Source organism: Oncorhynchus nerka, linkage group LG13 (genome assembly GCF_034236695.1).
Source record: "Oncorhynchus nerka isolate Pitt River linkage group LG13, Oner_Uvic_2.0, whole genome shotgun sequence".
In the NCBI taxonomy this organism is placed as follows: Eukaryota; Metazoa; Chordata; class Actinopteri; order Salmoniformes; family Salmonidae; genus Oncorhynchus; species Oncorhynchus nerka.
Genome location: NC_088408.1, coordinates 25,621,802 through 25,645,997, shown reverse-complemented (window position 1 = coordinate 25,645,997; position 24,196 = coordinate 25,621,802). Strand labels below are relative to the sequence as shown.

Here is a 24,196-nt window from a genome sequence, read left to right as displayed (position 1 = left end):
AGGTAGGGGTGAAGTGATAATAAAAAGCGAGTAGCAGCTGTGTAAAAACAAATGGGGGTGTGTCAATGTAAATATTCCGGTGTCCATTTGATGAATTGTTCAGCAGTATTATGGCTTGGGGGGTAGAAGCTGTAAAGGAGCCTTTTGGTCCTAGACTTGGTGCTCCAGTACCACTTGCCATGCGGTAGCAGAGAGAACAGTCTATGACTTGGGTGACTGGAGTCTCTGACAATATTTTGGGCTTTCCTCTGACACACCTGGTATAGAGGTCCTGGATGGCAGGAAGCTTGGCCCCAGTGATGTACACACTACCCTCTGTAGCGCCTTACGGTCAGATGCTGAGCAGTTGCCATACCAAGCGGTGATGCAACCGGTCAGGATGCTCTCGATGGTACAGCTGTTGAACTTTTTGAGGTTCTGGGAACCCATGCCAAATCTTTTCAGTCTCCTGAGGGGGAAAAGGTGTTGTCTTGCCCTCTTCACGACTGTATTGATGTGTTTAGAGCATGATAATTCATTGGTGATGTGGACACCAAGGAACTTGAAACTCTCGACCCGCTCCACTACAGCCTTTTCCTGTAGTCCATGATCAGCTCATTTGTCTTGATCACATTGAGGGAGAGGTTGTTCTCCTGGCACCACACTGCCAGGTCTCTGACCTCTTCCCTATAGGCTGTCTCATCGTTGTCGGTGATCAGGCCTACCACTGTTGTGTTGTCAGCAACCTTAATGATGGTTTTGGAGTCGTGTTTGGCCACACAGTTGTGGGTGAACAGGGAGTACAGGAGGGGACTAAGTACACACCCCTAGGGGCCCCAGTGTTGAGGATCAGCGTGGCAGACATATTATTGCCTACCCTTACCACCTGGGGGTGACCCCTCAGGAAGTCCAGGATCCAATTGCAGAGGGAGGTGTTTAGTCCCAGGGTCCTTAGCTTAGTGATGAGCTTCGTGGGCACTATGGTGTTGAACACTGAGCTGTAGTCGATGAACAGCATTCTCACGTGTTCCTTTTTTGTCCAGGTGGGAAAGGGCATTGTGGAGTAAGAGTAGATTACAATTATTGTTCCTCCACTCTCCACCTCCTCACGCTCTACCTCCTCACTCTCTACCTCACCACCCTTCTACCCCTTCACTCCTCTACCCCTTCACCCCTCTACCTCACCACCCTTCTACCCCTTCACTCCTCTACCCCTTCACCCCTCTACCCACCCTACCCCTCTTGACCCCTCTATCAGTTCTAGGGATTATTTATGGTTAGCCCGTCTGTCTCGCTGCTCAGTGCTCACACCTCTGAAGGGCAGGGCACTGAAAAAGGCAGAACATTTTCTCCCACTCTCCATGACTCACCAATTGTAAACCTGCCAAGACAACCTTGAGCTAACATGACTGTTGAAGTCTTTCACCACGTTACCTAACACACTGGCATAGAACTACCTCCCTGAGGAGGAACTGAGTGCCCAAACATTTCTTCAGTTACAGAGTGAATAGAAATCTGTGAGTAGTATAGTTGACTGTCTTCATTTTCTTCCTGCAAACTACGCCTGCTAGCCTACCAGCACACATTTATACCACAGTAGTGGGTCTGGGAAAGATTAAGGACTGAGAGCAGAGAGAGAGAGAGAGCAGATGATACTCTGCCTCAGTCTGATTAACTGAGGTGTCCTGAAGGTGTTGATGGCTTGTTGCTGCTCCACTGATCAGCGGATCTAACAGTAATCCCATCACCACACAGCAGTCTCTCTCTCTCTCTCTCTCTCTCACACACACACACACACACACACCCACACACACACACACACACACACACACACACACACACACACACACACACACACACACACACACACACACACACACACACACACACACACACACACACACACACACACACACACACACACACACACACACACACACACGAGCCTGCAGGCAGAAACAAGTTGAGAACGTCAAGCCTGGGTAACATCACATTGAAGCCAGGATCTGATGCTGTGACCAGGTGTGTCTATTATATCTTCTATTGTTACAGGAGCCCCTTCTGAAGAGACTGTAGGTACACATCTCAACGGAATCACTCTGTCTCTCTGTGTCTGTCTCTCTGTGTCTGTCTCTCTGTGTCTGTCTCTCTGTGTCTGTCTCTCTATGTCTGTCTCTCTATGTCTGTCTCTCTATGTCTGTCTCTCTATGTCTGTCTTTCTATGTCTGTCTCTCTGTGTCTGTCTCTCTGTGTCTGTCTCTCTATGTCTGTCTCTCTATGTCTGTCTCTCTATGTCTGTCTCTCTGTGTCTGTCTCTCTGTGTCTGTCTCTCTGTGTCTGTCTCTCTGTGTCTGTCTCTCTGTGTCTGTCTCTCTGTGTCTGTCTCTCTGTGTCTGTCTCTCTGTGTCTGTCAGGGGTATGTTCTGTCTGATTTAGAGCATCCAGGTGTGTGTGAGGAGAAAACTCCCTGCCCAAGCAATTACATTTCCTCATCAAATAAGAACAAGGGAAAGAAGGAAATCAGAACACGACATTACTGGGGGGCTGGAATACATTACAGTGTTGGTCCTCTAAGGTAATTCTTCTCAGAAGGGTAATTAAAACCGAAGGCAGATTCTCATTCTCTGAAAGCAGTCACACACCTCCACCCCTGGCCAAATGGCTCATAATCCACCCATCCCTGATCTCCAGTTAAATACCCAACCCAAATATTTCCCTGTTAATCTGTGGGTGTCAGGGCCTGATCCAAACTGATTTTCAGTCCACGACAGGTGGCTTTCACAGGGGCTACAGGCTGAGGGAGGGGCTATAAACTGAGGGAGGGGCTATACACTGAGGGAGGGGCTATAGGCTGAGGGAGGGGCTATATCAATCAATCAAATGTATTTATAAAGCCCTTCTTACATCAGCTAATGTCACAAAGTGCTGTACAGAAACCCCACCTAAAACCCCAAACAGCAAGCAATGCAGGTGTAGAAGCACGGTGGCTAGGAAAAACTCCCTAGAAAGGCTGGAACCTAGGAAGAAACCTAGAGAGGAACCAGGCTCTGAGGGGTGGCCAGTCCTCTACTGGCTGTGCCGGGTGGAGATTATAACAGTACATGGCCAAGATGTTCAAATGTTCATAGATGACCAGCAGGGTCAAATAATAATAATCACAGTGGTTGCTGAGGGTGCAACAGGTCAGCACCTCAGGATTAAATGTCAGTTGGCTTTTCATAGCCAATCATTAAGAGTATCTCTACCGCTCCTGCTGTCTCTAGAGAGTTGAAAACAGCAGGTCTGGGACAGGTAGCACGTCCGGTGAACCGGTCAGGGTTCCATAGCCGCAGGCAGAACAGTTGAAACTGGAGGAGCAGCACGGCCAGTTGGACTGGGGACAGCAAGGAGTCATCAGGCCAGGTAGTCCTGATGTATGGTCCTGAGGTATGGTCCTGAGGTATGGTCCTAGGGCTCAGGTTCTCAGAGAGAGAGAGACCTACCATTCAAAGGCATGACAATTACCATGGGGAAAAACAGCACAGAGATATGGTCTCAGATCTCTGTGTTGATGTATAGTGTAGTCTGGTCCCAGATCTCTGTGTTGATGTATAGTGTAGTCTGGTCCCAGATCTCTGTGTTGATGTATAGTGTAGTCTGGTCTCAGATCTCTGTGTTGATGTATAGTGTAGCCTGGGCCCTTGATCTCTGTGTTGATGTATAGTATAGTCTGGTCCCAGATCTCTGTGTTGATGTATAGTGTAGTCTGGTCCCAGATCTCTGTGTTGATGTATAGTGTAGTCTGGTCTCAGATCTCTGTGTTGATGTATAGTGTAGCCTGGGCCCTTGATCTCTGTGTTGATGTATAGTATAGTCTGGTCCCAGATCTCTGTGTTGATGTATAGTGTAGTCTGGTCTCAGATCTCTGTGTTGATGTATAGTCTGGTCCCAGATCTCTGTGTTGATGTATAGTGTAGTCTGGTCCCAGATCTCTGTGTTGATGTATAGTGTAGTCTGGTCCCATATCTCTGTGTTGATGTATAGTGTAAGCTGGGCCCTTGATCTCTGTGTTGATGCATAGTATAGTCTGGTCCCAGATCTCTGTGTTGATGTGTAGTGTAGTCTGGTCCCAGATCTCTGTGTTGATGTATAGTGTAGTCTGGTCCCAGATCTCTGTGTTGATGTATAGTGTAGTCTGGTCCCAGATCTCTGTGTTGATGTATAGTGTAGTCTGGTCCCAGATCTCTGTGTTGATGTATAGTGTAGTCTGGTCCCAGATCTCTGTGTTGATGTATAGTGTAGTCTGGTCCCAGATCTCTGTGTTGATGTATAGTGTTGATGTATAGCTGGGCCCTTGATCTTTGTGTTGATGTATAGTGTAGTCTGGTCCCAGATCTCTGTGTTGATGTCTCAGATATAGTGTAGTCTGGTCTCAGATCTCTGTGTTGATGTATAGTGTAGTCTGGTCTCAGATCTCTGTGTTGATGTATAGTGTAGTCTGGTCCCAGATCTCTGTGTTGATGTATAGTGTAGTCTGGTCCCAGATCTCTGTGTTGATGTATAGTGTAGTCTGGTCCCAGATCTCTGTGTTGATGTATAGTGTAGTCTGGTCCCAGATCTCTGTGTTGATGTATAGTGTAGTCTGGTCCCATATCTCTGTGTTGATGTATAGTGTAAGCTGGGCCCTTGATCTTTGTGTTGATGTATAGTGTAGTCTGGTCCCATATCTCTGTGTTGATGTATAGTGTAAGCTGGGCCCTTGATCTTTGTGTTGATGTATAGTGTAGCCTGGGCCCTTGATCTCTGTGTTGATGTATAGTATAGTCTGGTCCCAGATCTCTGTGTTGATGTATAGTGTAGTCTGGTCCCAGATCTCTGTGTTGATGTATAGTGTAGTCTGGTCTCAGATCTCTGTGTTGATGTATAGTGTAGTCTGGTCTCAGATCTCTGTGTTGATGTATAGTGTAGGTTGGGCCCTTGATCTCTGTGTTGATGCATAGTATAGTCTGGTCCCATATCTCTGTGTTGATGTGTAGTGTAGTCTGGTCCCAGATCTCTGTGTTGATGTATAGTGTAGTCCGGTCTCAGATCTCTGTGTTGATGTATAGTGTAGCCTGTGCCCATGATCTCTGTGTTGATGCATAGTATAGTCTGGTCCCAGATCTCTGTGTTGATGTATAGTGTAGTCTGGTCCCAGATCTCTGTGTTGATGTATAGTGTAGTCTGGTCTCATGATGTAGTCTGGTCTGATGTGTTGATGTATAGTGTAGCCTGGGCCCTTGATCTCTGTGTTGATGCATAGTATAGTCTGGTCCCAGATCTCTGTGTTGATGTGTAGTGTAGTCTGGTCCCAGATCTCTGTGTTGATGTATAGTGTAGTCTGGTCCCAGATCTCTGTGTTGATGTATAGTGTAGTCTGGTCTCAGATATCTGTGTTGATGTATAGTGTAGTCTGGTCCCAGATCTCTGTGTTGATGTATAGTGTAGTCTGGTCCCAGATCTCTGTGTTGATGTATAGTGTAGTCTGGTCCCAGATCTCTGTGTTGATGTATAGTGTAAGCTGGGCCCTTGATCTTTGTGTTGATGTATAGTGTAGTCTGGTCCCAGATCTCTGTGTTGATGTATAGTGTAGTCTGGTCTCAGATCTCTGTGTTGATGTATAGGGTAGCCTGGTCTAAGATCTCTGTGTTGATGTATAGTGTAGTCTGGTCCCAGATCTCTGTGTTGATGTATAGTGTAAGCTGGGCCCTTGATCTTTGTGTTGATGTATAGTGTAGTCTGGTTCCAGATCTCTGTGTTGATGTATAGTGTAGTCTGGTCTCAGATATCTGTGTTGATGTATAGTGTAGTCTGGTCTCAGATCTCTGTGTTGATGTATAGGGTAGCCTGGTCTCAGATCTCTGTGTTGATGTATAGTGTAGTCTGGTCCCAGATCTCTGTGTTGATGTATAGTGTAGTCTGGTCCAAGATCTCTGTGTTGATGTATAGTGTAGTCTGGTCCCAGATCTCTGTGTTGATGTATAGTGTAGTCTGGTCCCAGATCTCTGTGTTGATGTATAGTGTAGTCTGGTCCCATATCTCTGTGTTGATGTATAGTGTAAGCTGGGCCCTTGATCTTTGTGTTGATGTATAGTGTAGCCTGGGCCCTTGATCTCTGTGTTGATGTATAGTATAGTCTGGTCCCAGATCTCTGTGTTGATGTATAGTGTAGTCTGGTCCCAGATCTCTGTGTTGATGTATAGTGTAGTCTGGTCTCAGATCTATGTGTTGATGTATAGTGTAGTCTGGGCCCTTGATCTCTGTGTTGATGTATAGTGTAGTGTGGTTCCAGATCTCTGTGTTGATGTATAGTGTAGTCTGGTCCCAGATCTCTGTGTTGATGTATAGTGTAGTCTGGTCTCAGATCTATGTGTTGATGTATAGTGTAGTCTGGGCCCTTGATCTCTGTGTTGATGTATAGTGTAGTGTGGTTCCAGATCTCTGTGTTGATGTATAGTGTAGTCTGGTCTCAGATCTCTGTGTTGATGTATAGTGTAGTCTGGTCTCAGATCTCTGTGTTGATGTATAGGGTAGCCTGGTCTCAGATCTCTGTGTTGATGTATAGTGTAGTCTGGTCCCAGATCTCTGTGTTGATGTATAGTGTAGTCTGGTCTCAGATCCTTGTGTTGATGTATAGTGTAGCCTGGGCCCTTGATCTCTGTGTTGATGTATAGTATAGTCTGGTCCCAGATCTCTGTGTTGATGTATAGTGTAGTCTGGTCCCAGATCTCTGTGTTGATCTATAGTGTAGTCTGGTCTCAGATCTCTGTGTTGATGTATAGTGTAGCCTGGGCCCTTGATCTCTGTGTTGATGTATAGTATAGTCTGTTCCCAGATCTCTGTGTTGATGTATAGTGTAGTCTGGTCTCAGATCTCTGTGTTGATGTATAGTCTGGTCCCAGATCTCTGTGTTGATGTATAGTGTAGTCTGGTCCCAGATCTCTGTGTTGATGTATAGTGTAGTCTGGTCCCATATCTCTGTGTTGATGTATAGTGTAGTCTGGTCTCAGATCTCTGTGTTGATGTATAGTGTAGTCTGGTCTCAGATCTCTGTGTTGATGTATAGTATAGTCTGGTCCCAGATCTCTGTGTTGATGTATAGTGTAGTCTGGTCCCAGATCTCTGTGTTGATGTATAGTGTAGTCTGGTCTCAGATATCTGTGTTGATGTATAGTGTAGCCTGGGCCCTTGATCTCTGTGTTGATGTATAGTATAGTCTGTTCCCAGATCTCTGTGTTGATGTATAGTGTAGTCTGGTCTCAGATCTCTGTGTTGATGTATAGTCTGGTCCTGTGATCTCTGTTGAGTCTCTGTGTTGATGTATAGTGTAGTCTGGTCCCAGATCTCTGTGTTGATGTATAGTGTAGTCTGGTCCCATATATCTGTGTTGATGTATAGTGTAGTCTGGTCCCAGATCTCTGTGTTGATGTATAGTGTAGTCTGGTCTCAGATCTCTGTGTTGATGTATAGTGTAGCCTGGGCCCTTGATCTCTGTGTTGATGTATAGTGTAGTCTGGTCTCAGATCTATGTGTTGATGTATAGTGTAGTCTGGGCCCTTGATCTCTGTGTTGATGTATAGTGTAGTGTGGTTCCAGATCTCTGTGTTGATGTATAGTGTAGTCTGGTCCCAGATCTCTGTGTTGATGTATAGTGTAGTCTGGTCTCAGATCTATGTGTTGATGTATAGTGTAGTCTGGGCCCTTGATCTCTGTGTTGATGTATAGTGTAGTGTGGTTCCAGATCTCTGTGTTGATGTATAGTGTAGTCTGGTCTCAGATATCTGTGTTGATGTATAGTGTAGTCTGGTCTCAGATCTCTGTGTTGATGTATAGGGTAGCCTGGTCTCAGATCTCTGTGTTGATGTATAGTGTAGTCTGGTCCCATATCTCTGTGTTGATGTATAGTGTAGTCTGGTCTCAGATCTCTGTGTTGATGTATAGTATAGTCTGATCCCAGATCTCTGTGTTGATGTATAGTGTAGTCTGGTCCCAGATCTCTGTGTTGATGTATAGTGTAGTCTGGTCTCAGATCTCTGTGTTGATGTATAGTGTAGCCTGGGCCCTTGATCTCTGTGTTGATGTATAGTATAGTCTGTTCCCAGATCTCTGTGTTGATGTATAGTGTAGTCTGGTCTCAGATCTCTGTGTTGATGTATAGTCTGGTCCCAGATCTCTGTGTTGATGTATAGTGTAGTCTGGTCCCAGATCTCTGTGTTGATGTATAGTGTAGTCTGGTCCCATATCTCTGTGTTGATGTATAGTGTAGTCTGGTCTCAGATCTCTGTGTTGATGTATAGGGTAGCCTGGTCTCAGATCTCTGTGTTGATGTATAGTGTAGTCTGGTCTCAGATCTCTGTGTTGATGTATAGTATAGTCTGGTCCCAGATCTCTGTGTTGATGTATAGTGTAGTCTGGTCCCAGATCTCTGTGTTGATGTATAGATGTGTGTCTCAGATATCTGTGTTGATGTCTGGTCCCAGATCTCTGTGTTGATGTATAGTGTAGTCTGGTCCCAGATCTCTGTGTTGATGTATAGTGTAGTCTGGTCTCAGATCTCTGTGTTGATGTATAGTGTAGTCTGGTCCCAGATCTCTGTGTTGATGTATAGTGTAGTCTGGTCCCAGATCTCTGTGTTGATGTATAGTGTAGTCTGGTCCCAGATCTCTGTGTTGATGTATAGTGTAGTCTGGTCTCAGATCTCTGTGTTGATGTATAGGGTAGCCTGGTCTCAGATCTCTGTGTTGATGTATAGTGTAGTCTGGTCTCAGATCTCTGTGTTGATGTATAGTGTAGTCTGGTCCCATATCTCTGTGTTGATGTATAGTCTGGTCCCAGATCTCTGTGTTGATGTATAGTGTAGTCTGGTCCCAGATCTCTGTGTTGATGTATAGTGTAGTCTGGTCCCATATCTCTGTGTTGATGTATAGTGTAGGCTGGTCTCAGATCTCTGTGTTGATGTATAGGGTAGCCTGGTCTCAGATCTCTGTGTTGATGTATAGTGTAGTCTGGTCTCAGATCTCTGTGTTGATGTATAGTGTAGTCTGGTCTCAGATCTCTGTGTTGATGTATAGTGTAGTCTGGTCTCAGATCTCTGTGATGATGTATAGTGTAGGTTGGGCCCTTGATCTCTGTGTTGATGCATAGTATAGTCTGGTCCCAGATCTCTGTGTTGATGTGTAGTGTAGTCTGGTCCCAGATCTCTGTGTTGATGTATAGTGTAGTCTGGTCTCAGATATCTGTGTTGATGTATGGTGTAGCCTGGGCCCTTGATCTCTGTGTTGATGTATAGTATAGTCTGGTCCCAGATCTCTGTGTTGATGTATAGTGTAGTCTGGTCCCAGATCTCTGTGTTGATGTATAGTGTAGTCTGGTCTCAGATATCTGTGTTGATGTATAGTGTAGGCTGGGCCCTTGATCTCTGTGTTGATGTATAGTGTAGTCTGGTCCCATATCTCTGTGTTGATGTATAGTCTGGTCCCAGATCTCTGTGTTGATGTATAGTGTAGTCTGGTCCCAGATCTCTGTGTTGATGTATAGTGTAGTCTGGTCCCAGATCTCTGTGTTGATGTATAGTGTAAGCTGGGCCCTTGATCTTTGTGTTGATGTATAGTGTAGTCTGGTCCCAGATCTCTGTGTTGATGTATAGTGTAGTCTGGTCCCAGATCTCTGTGTTGATGTATAGTGTAGTCTGGTCCCAGATCTCTGTGTTGATGTATAGTGTAGTCTGGTCCCAGATCTCTGTGTTGATGTATAGTGTAGTCTGGTCCCAGATCTCTGTGTTGATGTATAGTGTAGTCTGGTCCCAGATCTCTGTGTTGATGTATAGTGTAGTCTGGTCCCATATCTCTGTGTTGATGTATAGTGTAAGTCTGGTCCCAGATCTCTGTGTTGATGTATAGTGTAGTCTGGTCCCAGTCTGTGTTGATGTATAGTGTAGTCTGGTCCCAGATCTCTGTGTTGATGTATAGTGTAGTCTGGTCCCAGATCTCTGTGTTGATGTATAGTGTAGTCTGGTCCCAGATCTCTGTGTTGATGTATAGTGTAGTCTGGTCCCAGATCTCTGTGTTGATGTATAGTGTAGTCTGGTTCCAGATCTCTGTGTTGATGTATAGTGTAGTCTGGTCTCAGATATCTGTGTTGATGTATAGTGTAGTCTGGTCTCAGATCTTTGTGTTGATGTATAGGGTAGCCTGGTCTCAGATCTCTGTGTTGATGTATAGTGTAGTCTGGTCCCAGATCTCTGTGTTGATGTATAGTGTAGTCTGGTCCCAGATCTCTGTGTTGATGTATAGTGTAGTCTGGTCTCAGATATCTGTGTTGATGTATAGTGTAGGCTGGGCCCTTGATCTCTGTGTTGATGTATAGTGTAGTCTGGTCCCATATCTCTGTGTTGATGTATAGTCTGGTCCCAGATCTCTGTGTTGATGTATAGTGTAGTCTGGTCCCAGATCTCTGTGTTGATGTATAGTGTAGTCTGGTCTCAGATATCTGTGTTGATGTATGGTGTAGCCTGGGCCCTTGATCTCTGTGTTGATGTATAGTATAGTCTGGTCCCAGATCTCTGTGTTGATGTATAGTGTAGTCTGGTCCCAGATCTCTGTGTTGATGTATAGTGTAGTCTGGTCCCAGATCTCTGTGTTGATGTATAGTGTAGTCTGGTCTCAGATATCTGTGTTGATATATAGTGTAGTCTGGTCCCAGATCTCTGTGTTGATGTATAGTGTAGTCTGGTCCCAGATCTCTGTGTTGATGTATAGTGTAGTCTGGTCCCAGATCTCTGTGTTGATGTATAGTGTAAGCTGGGCCCTTGATCTTTGTGTTGATGTATAGTGTAGTCTGGTCCCAGATCTCTGTGTTGATGTATAGTGTAGTCTGGTCCCAGATCTCTGTGTTGATGTATAGTGTAGTCTGGTCCCAGATCTCTGTGTTGATGTATAGTGTAGTCTGGTCCCAGATCTCTGTGTTGATGTATAGTGTAGTCTGGTCCCAGATCTCTGTGTTGATGTATAGTGTAGTCTGGTCCCAGATCTCTGTGTTGATGTATAGTGTAGTCTGGTCTCAGATCTCTGTGTTGATGTATAGTGTAGTCTGGTCTCAGATCTCTGTGTTGATGTATAGGGTAGCCTGGTCTCAGATCTCTGTGTTGATGTATAGTGTAGTCTGGTCCCAGATCTCTGTGTTGATGTATAGTGTAGTCTGGTCCCAGATCTCTGTGTTGATGTATAGTGTAGTCTGGTCCCAGATCTCTGTGTTGATGTATAGTGTAGTCTGGTCCCAGATCTCTGTGTTGATGTATAGTGTAGTCTGGTCCCATATCTCTGTGTTGATGTATAGTGTTAGCTGGGCCCTTGATCTTTGTGTTGATGTATAGTGTAGTCTGGGCCCTTGATCTCTGTGTTGATGTATAGTGTAGTCTGGTCTCAGATCTCTGTGTTGATGTATAGGGTAGCCTGGTCCCAGATCTCTGTGTTGATGTATAGTGTAGTCTGGTCTCAGATCTCTGTGTTGATGTATAGTGTAGGCTGGGCCCTTGATCTCTGTGTTGATGTATATGTATAGTGTAGTCTGGTCCCAGATCTCTGTGTTGATGTATAGTGTAGTCTGGTCCCAGATCTCTGTGTTGATGTGTTGATGTATAGTCTGTAGTCTGGGCCCTTGATCTCTGTGTTGATGTATAGTGTAGTCTGGTCCCAGATCTCTGTGTTGATGTATAGTGTAGTCTGGTCTCAGATCTCTGTGTTGATGTATAGTGTAGTCTGGTCTCAGATCTCTGTGTTGATGTATAGGGTAGCCTGGTCTCAGATCTCTGTGTTGATGTATAGTGTAGTCTGGTCCCAGATCTCTGTGTTGATGTATAGTGTAGTCTGGTCTCAGATCTCTGTGTTGATGTATAGTGTAGCCTGGGCCCTTGATCTCTGTGTTGATGTATAGTATAGTCTGGGCCCAGATCTCTGTGTTGATGTATAGTGTAGTCTGGTCCCAGATCTCTGTGTTGATGTATAGTGTAGTCTGGTCTCAGATCTCTGTGTTGATGTATAGTGTAGCCTGGGCCCTTGATCTCTGTGTTGATGTATATAGTATAGTCTGTCCCAGATCTCTGTGTTGATGTATAGTGTAGTCTGGTCTCAGATCTCTGTGTTGATGTATAGTCTGGTCCCAGATCTCTGTGTTGATGTATAGTGTAGTCTGGTCCCAGATCTCTGTGTTGATGTATAGTGTAGTCTGGTCCCAGATCTCTGTGTTGATGTATAGTGTAGTCTGGTCTCAGATCTCTGATCTCTGTGAGATGTATAGTGTAGTCTGGTCTCAGATCTCTGTGTTGATGTATAGTATGTAGTCTGGTCCCAGATCTCTGTGTTGATGTATAGTGTAGTCTGGTCCCAGATCTCTGTGTTGATGTATAGTGTAGTCTGGTCTCAGATCTCTGTGTTGATGTATAGTGTAGCCTGGGCCCTTGATCTCTGTGTTGATGTATAGTATAGTCTGGTCCCAGATCTCTGTGTTGATGTATAGTGTAGTCTGGTCCCAGATCTCTGTGTTGATGTATAGTGTAGTCTGGTCCCAGATCTCTGTGTTGATGTATAGTGTAGTCTGGTCCCAGATCTCTGTGTTGATGTATAGTGTAGTCTGGTCCCATATCTCTGTGTTGATGTATAGTGTAGTCTGGTCCCAGATCTCTGTGTTGATGTATAGTGTAGTCTGGTCTCAGATCTCTGTGTTGATGTATAGTGTAGTCTGGGCCCTTGATCTCTGTGTTGATGTATAGTGTAGTCTGGTCTCAGATCTATGTGTTGATGTATAGTGTAGTCTGGGCCCCTTGATCTCTGTGTTGATGTATAGTGTAGTGTGGTTCCAGATCTCTGTGTTGATGTATAGTGTAGTCTGGTCCCAGATCTCTGTGTTGATGTATAGTGTAGTCTGGTCTCAGATCTCTGTGTTGATGTATAGTGTAGTCTGGTCCCAGATCTCTGTGTTGATGTATAGTGTAGTCTGGTCCCAGATCTCTGTGTTGATGTATAGTGTAGTCTGGTCTCAGATATCTGTGTTGATGTATAGTGTAGTCTGTGTTGATGTATAGTGTAGTCTGGTCCCTTGATCTCTGTGTTGATGTATAGTGTAGTCTGGTCTCAGATCTCTGTGTTGATGTATAGTGTAGTCTGGTCCCAGATCTCTGTGTTGATGTATAGTGTAGTCTGGTCTCAGATCTCTGTGTTGATGTATAGTGTAGTCTGGTCCCAGATCTCTGTGTTGATGTATAGTGTAGTCTGGTCCCAGATCTCTGTGTTGATGTATAGTGTAGTCTGGTCCCCCAGATCTCTGTGTTGATGTATAGTGTAGTCTGGTCTCAGATCTCTGTGTTGATGTATGTGTAGTCTGGTCCTTGATCTCTGTGTTGATGTATAGTGTAGTCTGGTCTCAGATCTCTGTGTTGATGTATAGTGTAGTCTGGTCCCAGATCTCTGTGTTGATGTATAGTGTAGTCTGGTCCCAGATCTCTGTGTTGATGTATAGTGTAGTCTGGTCTCAGATCTCTGTGTTGATGTATAGTGTAGCCTGGGCCCTTGATCTCTGTGTTGATGTATAGTGTCTGTTCCCAGATCTCTGTGTTGATGTATAGTGTCTGGTCTCAGATCTCTGTGTTGATGTATAGTCCCCCAGATCTCTGTGTTGATGTATAGTGTAGTCTGGTCCCATATCTCTGTGTTGATGTATAGTGTAGTCTGGTCCCAGATCTCTGTGTTGATGTATAGTGTAGTCTGGTCTCAGATCTCTGTGTTGATGTATAGGGTAGCCTGGTCTCAGATCTCTGTGTTGATGTATAGTGTAGTCTGGTCTCAGATCTCTGTGTTGATGTATAGTATAGTCTGGTCCCAGATCTCTGTGTTGATGTATAGTGTAGTCTGGTCCCAGATCTCTGTGTTGATGTATAGTGTAGTCTGGTCTCAGATATCTGTGTTGATGTATAGTGTAGCCTGGGCCCATGATCTCTGTGTTGATGTATAGTATAGTCTGTTCCCAGATCTCTGTGTTGATGTATAGTGTAGTCTGGTCTCAGATCTCTGTGTTGATGTATAGTCTGGTCCCAGATCTCTGTGTTGATGTATAGTGTAGTCTGGTCCCAGATCTCTGTGTTGATGTATAGTGTAGTCTGGTCCCATATCTCTGTGTTGATGTATAGTGTAGTCTGGTCTCAGATCTCTGTGTTGATGTATAGGGTAGCCTGGTCTCAGATCTCTGTGTTGATGTATAGTGTAGTCTGGTCTCAGATCTCTGTGTTGATGTATAGTGTAGTCTGGTCCCATATCTCTGTGTTGATGTATAGTCTGGTCCCAGATCTCTGTGTTGATGTATAGTGTAGTCTGGTCCCAGATCTCTGTGTTGATGTATAGTGTAGTCTGGTCCCATATCTCTGTGTTGATGTATAGTGTAGGCTGGTCTCAGATCTCTGTGTTGATGTATAGGGTAGCCTGGTCTCAGATCTCTGTGTTGATGTATAGTCTGGTCCCAGATCTCTGTGTTGATGTATAGTGTAGTCTGGTCTCAGATCTCTGTGTTGATGTATAGTGTAGTCTGGTCTCAGATCTCTGTGTTGATGTATAGTGTAGGTTGGGCCCTTGATCTCTGTGTTGATGCATAGTATAGTCTGGTCCCAGATCTCTGTGTTGATGTGTAGTGTAGTCTGGTCCCAGATCTCTGTGTTGATGTATAGTGTAGTCTGGTCTCAGATCTCTGTGTTGATGTATAGTGTAGCCTGGGCCCTTGATCTCTGTGTTGATGTATAGTATAGTCTGGTCCCAGATCTCTGTGTTGATGTATAGTGTAGTCTGGTCCCAGATCTCTGTGTTGATGTATAGTGTAGTCTGGTCCCAGATCTCTGTGTTGATGTATAGTGTAGGCTGGGCCCTTGATCTCTGTGTTGATGTATAGTGTAGTCTGGTCCCATATCTCTGTGTTGATGTATAGTCTGGTCCCATATCTCTGTGTTGATGTATAGTGTAGTCTGGTCCAGATCTCTGTGTTGATGTATAGTGTAGTCTGGTCCCAGATCTCTGTGTTGATGTATAGTGTAAGTCTGGTCCCAGATCTTTGTGTTGATGTATAGTGTAGTCTGGTCCCAGATCTCTGTGTTGATGTATAGTGTAGTCTGGTCCCAGATCTCTGTGTTGATGTATAGTGTAGTCTGGTCCCAGATCTCTGTGTTGATGTATAGTGTAGTCTGGTTCCAGATCTCTGTGTTGATGTATAGTGTAGTCTGGTCTCAGATCTCTGTGTTGATGTATAGTGTAGTCTGGTCTCAGATCTCTGTGTTGATGTATAGGGTAGCCTGGTCTCAGATCTCTGTGTTGATGTATAGTGTAGTCTGGTCCCAGATCTCTGTGTTGATGTATAGTGTAGTCTGGTCCCAGATCTCTGTGTTGATGTATAGTGTAGTCTGGTCCCAGATCTCTGTGTTGATGTATAGTGTAGTCTGGTCCCAGATCTCTGTGTTGATGTATAGTGTAGTCTGGTCCCAGATCTCTGTGTTGATGTATAGTGTAGTCTGGTCCCAGATCTCTGTGTTGATGTATAGTGTAGTCTGGGCCCTTGATCTTTGTGTTGATGTATAGTGTAGTCTGGTCCCATATCTCTGTGTTGATGTATAGTGTAGTCTGGTCCCAGATCTCTGTGTTGATGTATAGTGTAGTCTGGTCCCAGATCTCTGTGTTGATGTATAGTGTAGTCTGGTCCCAGATCTCTGTGTTGATGTATAGTGTAGTCTGGTCCCAGATCTCTGTGTTGATGTATAGTGTAGTCTGGTCCCAGATCTCTGTGTTGATGTATAGTGTAGTCTGGTCTCAGATCTCTGTGTTGATGTATAGTGTAGTCTGGTCTCAGATCTCTGTGTTGATGTATAGGGTAGCCTGGTCTCAGATCTCTGTGTTGATGTATAGTGTAGTCTGGTCCCAGATCTCTGTGTTGATGTATAGTGTAGTCTGGTCCCAGATCTCTGTGTTGATGTATAGTGTAGTCTGGTCTCAGATCTCTGTGTTGATGTATAGTGTAGTCTGGTCTCAGATCTCTGTGTTGATGTATAGTGTAGTCTGGTCCCATATCTCTGTGTTGATGTATAGTCTGGTCCCAGATCTCTGTGTTGATGTATAGTGTAGTCTGGTCCCAGATCTTTGTGTTGATGTATAGTGTAGTCTGGTCCCAGATCTCTGTGTTGATGTATAGTGTAGTCTGGTCTCAGATTTATGTGTTGATCTCATGTATAGTGTAGTCTGGTCTCAGATCTCTGTGTTGATGTATAGTGTAGCCTGGTCTCAGATTTCTGTGTTGTTTTTCTCCATGGCAATTGTCATGCTTTCGAATGGTAGGCCTAGTAGTAGGAATGGCTTACTGCACAGACAGAGCTAAAAGGCTTGCATGCTGAAAGCTTCATAGCACCAGCCCAGCATCACAAGTGAGGGATTTTCAGTAGAAAAGCTCAGGGGGTGAAGGCAATATGATTTGACAGAGATGAGAGGGGCTGCAATCTCCTGAGCCACTGTAACCCCCATCCTCCTCTTCTTCTCTCTCTTCTTTCTGTCTCTCCCTCTTTCTCAATCTTCTTCTCCCCCTCTCTCTCTCTCTCTCTCTCTCTCTCTCTCTCTCTCTCTCTCTCCTCCTCCCCTCTACCTCCCTCCCTCCCTCTTCTACTCCTGTTCTGACTAATTGCCCAATTATGTTTTTGTGTCTTTTCTCCCCTCCGAGCTCTGCTTAATGAAACACTATCACACAGGGACAGAGGAAATCACAAGCAGAAAAACAAGAGAAAAAGATATGAAAAACAAACAAAGAAAAACCTAGAACATTAAATCTGGTGGTGAAGGAACGGCGGCAACACCAATAATATCTGCTGGCCTGCAGACATTATTTATGATCACACATCATTACTGCAATCATTTCAATCTGAGAGGGGGGTTGAGGCATGACAGAAATTCTGATGGTTTGACAGAGGAAATCGATGATCCGTTGAATTACTAACAGAGAAGACCAGCAGGGGTTAATAACCTCTATACTCAACATGAGCCTGTCGACACAATTTGCTAGACTAGGTTAAACTAGCAGCAGGAATATCTAAGATGGCCTGTCATAGAGAAAGCTGTTGCTGAGCTGAGACAAATGAAATTGTCACAGAGGTGAGTTATAAACAACCTCTTGGTCTAGGTTGACAGGAGAAATGGCAGAAAACATTTCATTCTCATTCCCCGTTACAAATGTACAGCACTAGAGTGAAGGATTGGATTCCAGTGGGGTTGTTCTGTCTTTCTCTCTTTGTAGAAGGGACAAGGTTGAGGATTGTAAACAAATGTGTCTGGAACATGTTCTGTTGAAACCCTTTGAGAAGGGAAAAGGGTCAGGAAGGAAGAGAAAGATAGGAAGAAGGGGGAACAAGAGCGGAAAATATAAGGAGGGATGGGGAAAGTAGACACACATGGGTCTAGGCTAGGGCCATATGAGGGGTAGAGCAAAGGAAACAGAAAGAGAGAGACAGGGAGAGAGAAAGTAAGAAGCAAACAGAAACGATTAGAAAGAGACAGAGCAAGAGACAGAGCAAATGTATATGGATTGAAGAGAGAGGAGAAAAACACTGAACTGCATACTTTGATCTAAACACTCCCCTGACGTCATTGAGAGGTTCTGCACAGACTGTCTGACAGATGTGGCCTAAGCAGTGAGTCTAACCCAAATGGCACCCTATTCCCTTTATAGTGCACTACTTTTGACCAAGGCCCATAACGTTCTGGTCAAAAGTAGTGCACTATGTAGGGTATAGGGTGCCATTTGGGACTAGCCCATAGTCCTGTGGTCCAGCTGCGCCTGAGAGGGGAGAACATCAACATCACCATGTATTAGTGTGCAGTTACCACACATGACAACACATGCACACTCTAATACTGTCCACATGAAAACACAGGAAGGGAAGACAGACAATTGACAATGACATGATCCAGTTATCATCAGCCTATCATTATAGTTAATGACTGCTGGTGCTGGGTTATTTAACATTGGTCACAGTGTTTGACCCATGCAATTACAACCACACTATGGGATGTACTTCTCTAGTTGTCCAATGTGGGGATTGATTGCTGGAACACAGGACAGTGATTCTCTCTCTCTCTCTCTGGTTTCTCTGGTCTCTGTGGTCTCTCTCTCTGATCTTTCTGGTCTCTACCTCTGGCCTCTCTGGTCTCTCTCTCACTCTGGTTTCCCTGGTCTTTCTGGTATCTCTCTCTCTCTCTCTCTGTTTTCTCTGGTCTCTCTCTGTTCTCTCTCTCTCTAGTTTCTGTTTTTTTTTCTATAGTCTCTCTCTCTGGTGTTTCTCTCTCTGGTCTCTCTCTCTCTGCTCTTTCTGGACTCTTTCTCTGGTCTCTCTCTCTCTGCTCTTTCTGATCTCTCTCTCTGGTCTCTTTCTAGTCTTTCTCTCTTTGGCTCTCTCTCTCTCTGCTCTAAACCCACAGACAAATGCATGTGATGATAAATGAGGTCATTGAGCCTGGGCCTGTGTAGCAGCCAGGAACATGAGGAATATTACATAGAAGCATTCCTCATATAGGGGCATGTACTGGGGCAGCGGACTTGGACAGCAGCTATAGGGTAGCCTGTTAGACTGGTAACAGAACACAAGGTTTATCACTAATGTCACTTTCATGGTTGTCATTCTTAGGATTTCACACTGATAGTAACACTGTTGCTGATTGGTCATCGCCGTGGCCCACTGATGCTGTTTGCCTATGTCCCTGTTCCTTCTCTCAGTCTGCCAGGTGGCACATAGAGCTGGAGCCGTGGGCCAGTGACAACCACTCCCTGGAGGAGGAAGCACGGAGGTTCCTCAGCTACATCACTACACCACAGGTGGGTCACACTCAGTCAATGCCAGTGTCTCAAATGGCACCCTACTTCCTATATAGTTCTCTACCTTGGACCAGGGCTCTAGTCAAAAGGACTACACTTTATAGGGAATGGGGTACCATTTGGGACTCACATAATGTTATTACATGTCATATCTGTACAATATTCAGATATACACAGATACATGCAGTGTACATGTTAACATAATACAAATGCAGTGAATGAATATTGTAGATACTGTATCTGATCTAGATTATAAAGCCAGATGGAGTGTCCTGGTTCTAGAACGTTGCACTGTTTAGAATCGGGGAGGGAGACCAAAGTGGCTGCAGGACCATGTGCCTGTTCTCAAATTGCACCATATTCACTGTAGTGCACTACTTAGTGGTGCACTGTGTTGGGAAAAGGGTGCCATTTGGGACACTGATGGTTATTCAAATTAGCTGCTGCTGTGGAGTCTGACTTGAACTAAAGCTTCTATAGATGATTCAGTACAGTACTTTGTCATGCCAGTCAGAGTTGCATAAAGGTATAACTGGTAAATAAACAGAGAATAACCAACTCTAACTGCAAACAAAGCACCCTTTTCATATTATGCTCATTGAAAAAGATGTTGTCTTGCTTGACAGCTCACACATGGGTCATTACTCTAATGATTACCATAGAGATGGCATTCTGATTTGTCTGATTCGTCTGGTTCCTACTAAATCAATGAGAGGATCTTGCCTTGTTAGATTGTCTGTGCCATAAGAAATAACAACCAATCGATTGAAACGTTGTTGTGTTGTGTGAGGATGAAGATTGAGAGGAAAAGACAAACTTGGCTTTTATGTCCTTGTGTCTTACAGTCAGCAAAATATGCTCTGTGTGATGGAGGCTTCAGCATCGTTGAAGGTGTTTAAATAGTTAAGTACATCGGATCCTTGCTAACAGTCCAAGTATTTTCTGATAATGAAGGCATTCAAATTAAGTCAAGAAACATTGGCATCTTGTCTTTCATATACTGTGGGCCTACAGCCCTTCTAATAATAAAACACATGCTGCTCATAATGAATAAGCCTATGGGGGAGTGTGTGTGTGTGTGTGTGTGTGTGTGTGTGTGTGTGTGTGTGTGTGTGTGTGTGTGTGTGTGTGTGTGTGTGTGTGTGTGTGTGTGTGTGTGTGTGGGTGTGGGTGTGTGTGTGGAGGGGTGTGTGTGGGTGGAGGGGTGGTTGTTCGTGTGGGTGGAGGGAAGGGTGCGTGAAGGCGGGTAGTTGGGGGTGAGTCATCCATCATCTACACTGACAGGCGGAGAGGGAGTTGCCATGGAGATTACAGTGTACCTCAGCAGTAATTCTGACTGACGTCGTGGTTGGCAGAACTCAGCCTCTGAGAGAGACACGAAGCACTGGGATTGTGCAATTAATAGAATTACACACACATACATACTGTATAAACACACACACATATGCACTGAGTGTACAAAACATTAGGAACACCTTCTCTTTCCATGACATGACCAAGTTAATTCAGGTGAAAGCTAAGATCTCTTATTGATGTCACCTGTTAAATCCACTTCAATCAGTGTCGATGAAGAGGAGGAGATGGGTTAAAGAAGGATTTTTAAGCCTTGAGACAATTGAGACATGGATTGTGTGTGTGCAACCCTAACCCTAACCCTAACCCTAACCCACCCAAAGGACATCCAGACAACTTGACATAACTGTGAGAAACATTGGAGTCAACATGGGCCAGCATCCCTATGGAACGATTTTGGCACCTTGTAGAGTCCATGTCCTGACAAATTGAGGCTGTTCTGAGGGCAAAATGGGGGGGTGCAACTTAATATAAGGAAGGTGTTCCTAATGTTTTGTTCACTCAGTATATATATATATATATATATATACACACACACACACACACACACACACACACACACACACACACAAGCACACAATCACACAAGCAAACAAACACACACACACACGATTGATAAATATAACATATTGCAGTGTTGCAGTGTATTCAAAATGACAACAAAGTGTCACAACCTCTCTGTACAGAGTAGATTCATCATAGCTCACGATATAGAAAGAATACTGATGCAGTAAAACACTTGTTCAGATGAACAACAATGATGGGCCAATACTGTTCAATACCCAAATCAAATCAAAGTTTATTTGTCAAGTGCGCTGGATACAACAGGTGTAGACCTTACAGTGAAATGCTTACTTCCAGGCGCTAACCAATAGTGCAAAAAAGGTATTAGGTGAACAATAGGTAGGTAAAGAAATAAAACAACAGTAAAAAGACAGGCTATATACAGTAGCGAGGCTATAAAAGTAGCGAGGCTACATACAGACACCGGTTAGTCAGGCTGATTGAGGTAGTATGTACATGTAGATATGGTTAAAGTGACTATGCATATATGATGAACAGAGTAGCAGTAGTGTAAAAGAGGGGTTGCCGGGTGGCGGGACACAATGCAGATAGCCCTGTTAGCCAATGTGCGGGAACACTGGTTGGTCGGCCCAATTGAGGTAGTATGTACATGAATGTATAGTTAAAGACTATGCATATATGATAAACAGAGAGTAGCAGCAGTGTAAAAGAGGGGTTGGGGGGGGGCACACAATGCAAATAGTCCGGGTAGCCATTTGATTACCTGTTCAGGAGTCTTATGGCTTTGGGGTAAAAACTGTTGAGAAGCCTTTTTGTCCTAGACTTGGCACTCCTGTACCGCTTGCCATGCGGTAGTAGAGAGAACAGTCTATGACTGGGGTGGCTGGGGTCTTTGACCATTTTTAGGGCCTTCCTCTGAGGCTGCCTGGTGTAGAGGTCCTGGATGGCAGGCAGCTTAGCACCAGTGATGTACTGGGCCGTACGCACTACCCTCTGTAGTTTCATGCGGCCAGAGGCTGAGCAATTAATTTACCAGGCAGTGATGCAACCAGTGCTCTCGATGTTGCAGTTGTAGAACCTTTTGAGGATCTGAGGACCCATACCACATCTTTTTAGTTTCCTGAGGGGGAATAGGCTTTGTTGTGCCCTCTCCACGACTGTCTTGGTGTGTTTGGACCATTCTAGTTTGTTGGTGATGTGGACACCAAGGAACTTGAAGCTCTCAAACTGCTCCACTACAGCCCCGTTGATGAGAATGGGGGTGTGCTCGGTCCTCCTTTTCCTGTAGTCCACAATCATGTCCTTAGTCTTGGTTACGTTGAGGGAAAGGTTGTTATTCAGGCACCAGGCCAGGTCTCTAACTTCCTCCCTAAAGGCTGTCTCGTCGTTGTTGGTGATCAGGCCTACCACTGTTGTGTTGTCTGCAAACTTAATGATGGTGTTGGAGTCACTCTTGGTCATGCAGTTGTGGGTGAAAAGGGAGTACAGGAGGGGACTGAGCATGCACCCCTGGTGTTGAGGATCAGCGTGGCAGATGTGTTGCTACCTATACCGCACACTTTTGCTGGTTATGCAATTATGAACCGCTACAGCACATAACCAACCGCATTATGAACTTCAACAGCAAAGCAAACATCTTCCAATAAGACAGAATCATCACTACCACAGCAATACATGGATGGATAAAGGGCTGTTTAAAATTCTATTCCATTCTGTATTTTATGTTTTTGGTATGGCCCTTTTTTACAATGTCCTTGTTACGTCCTGCCTTCCTTTTATGTCATAAGCTCTGTTAGGAGAGGCCAAATGGCATATTCATCTCTATGGATAAATGCTTCTCTTCTAAAGATTGAAGCAGTCGGAAACAAGACATTCCAAAGCCTTATGACATCACAAAGAGAAAGAACGCCCCTAAAGATTCTAGACTCCTTACAGATAGGAAACATTTGTCCATTATTTTTTGTGGCATGGGAAAGAATGCAGAAATGTCAACAGACTTTGTAAAGGGCAGATGGAGTGGTTAATGAATGCTGTAAGAGACGAATAACAGACATGGATATGGGTCTAGCACAGGATCACTATGATACAATGCAGGAGAGATCAGAACACAGATCAAATCAAGGTTTTAGTCAGACCGTTATTAACATGATGGTTCAATGAGGTTGAGAAAGAGAAGGATTAGTCACCGGTCTCTGCAGAGCAGTGGACTGGGCAGTATCCCACACAGGGAGCCACACAGCCTAAGCTGCAGTCTGTAAGGGAAAGACATTGTGATTACAGCACATGATCAGTCTCAGTCTCTGTCAATGTCCGCTGGCCCAGTCAAGTTCAGACAGTCTCTGGAGACAGTAGAGATAAAGCAATCAGACAGCAAACAGTCATAAATCCTGTCTGTTTCAAAACCTCCCACACACACAGACATTCAGGACGCTCTCTCTCTCTCTCTCTCTCTCACACACACACACACACACACACACACACACACACACACACATACACACACACACACACACACACACACACAATTGAATTGTTGACTGGCACTAGTTGAACCTGTCATTCACCTTGGGAAGCGTTTTCTTTCTCCTTTGTCAATGGAATCCTTGAACATTAACACAAGATGAAGGTGCCCTGTCACTTGTTGTGGGATGGAGAATCATGTTAAGGATGGAGGATGCATTTCTTAACACTAAATCCAATCTTTTCTCCTTTACTGAAACCAAAAGGAAAAGAAGGCGAGGGGTAGAGGAGGAGAAATTGAGAGAGTGCTGCAAGATGAGAAAGAAAAACATGTTGAAATAGGAATAAGGCACCTGGTGAATGAATCTCAGAATGTGTGTACAGTATGTGGGTGTGTGTGGTGAACATGTGATGGGACAGGGGCAAGCATAACTATGTTATATGACGTGGATGATTATAACGATGGTGATACCAATTACGATAATGTTAACGATGGTGATGATGATACCAATTACGATAATGTTAACGATGGTGATGATGATACCAATTACGATAATGATAACGATGGCGATCACAATTACGATAATGGTAACGATGGCGATGATTATAACGATTACGCTAATGATAACGATCACAATTACGATAATGATAACGATGGCGATGATAATAATGATGACAATGATATTTTTGGGGACATGTGTATTAATGACCCCTGTCTACCTACAGGTGTTTTGTGCCCCCCCTTCCCCAGAGAGCCCCGTGGTACAGGGAGGTCAGGAGGGGCCAGAGGGGCGCTGGGCAGTGTGTCTGGACAGCAGGTACAGCCTGGCACAACGGATACACATCAACACTGCCGGGTCTACTCTCTGGGGTGAGTACACACACACACAGGCACGCACACACACACACAAACATGCACACGAACGCATACACACCTCCGCATGCACACACACACAGCACGGGCATACACACGCACGCACAC

General features: G+C 44.6%; 1 protein-coding gene across 1 annotated transcript in view; it reads left to right on the top strand.

The window, feature by feature from the left end:
- The window catches only part of LOC115118537 (probable methyltransferase-like protein 24), a 75,946-nt gene that overhangs the window by 32,092 nt on the left and 19,658 nt on the right, over window positions 1-24,196 (top strand). The window contains 3 exon segments of the mRNA XM_065026289.1: window positions 18,778-18,876; window positions 23,941-24,055; window positions 24,058-24,085. Coding sequence (XP_064882361.1) covers window positions 18,778-18,876; window positions 23,941-24,055; window positions 24,058-24,085 — 242 coding nt within the window.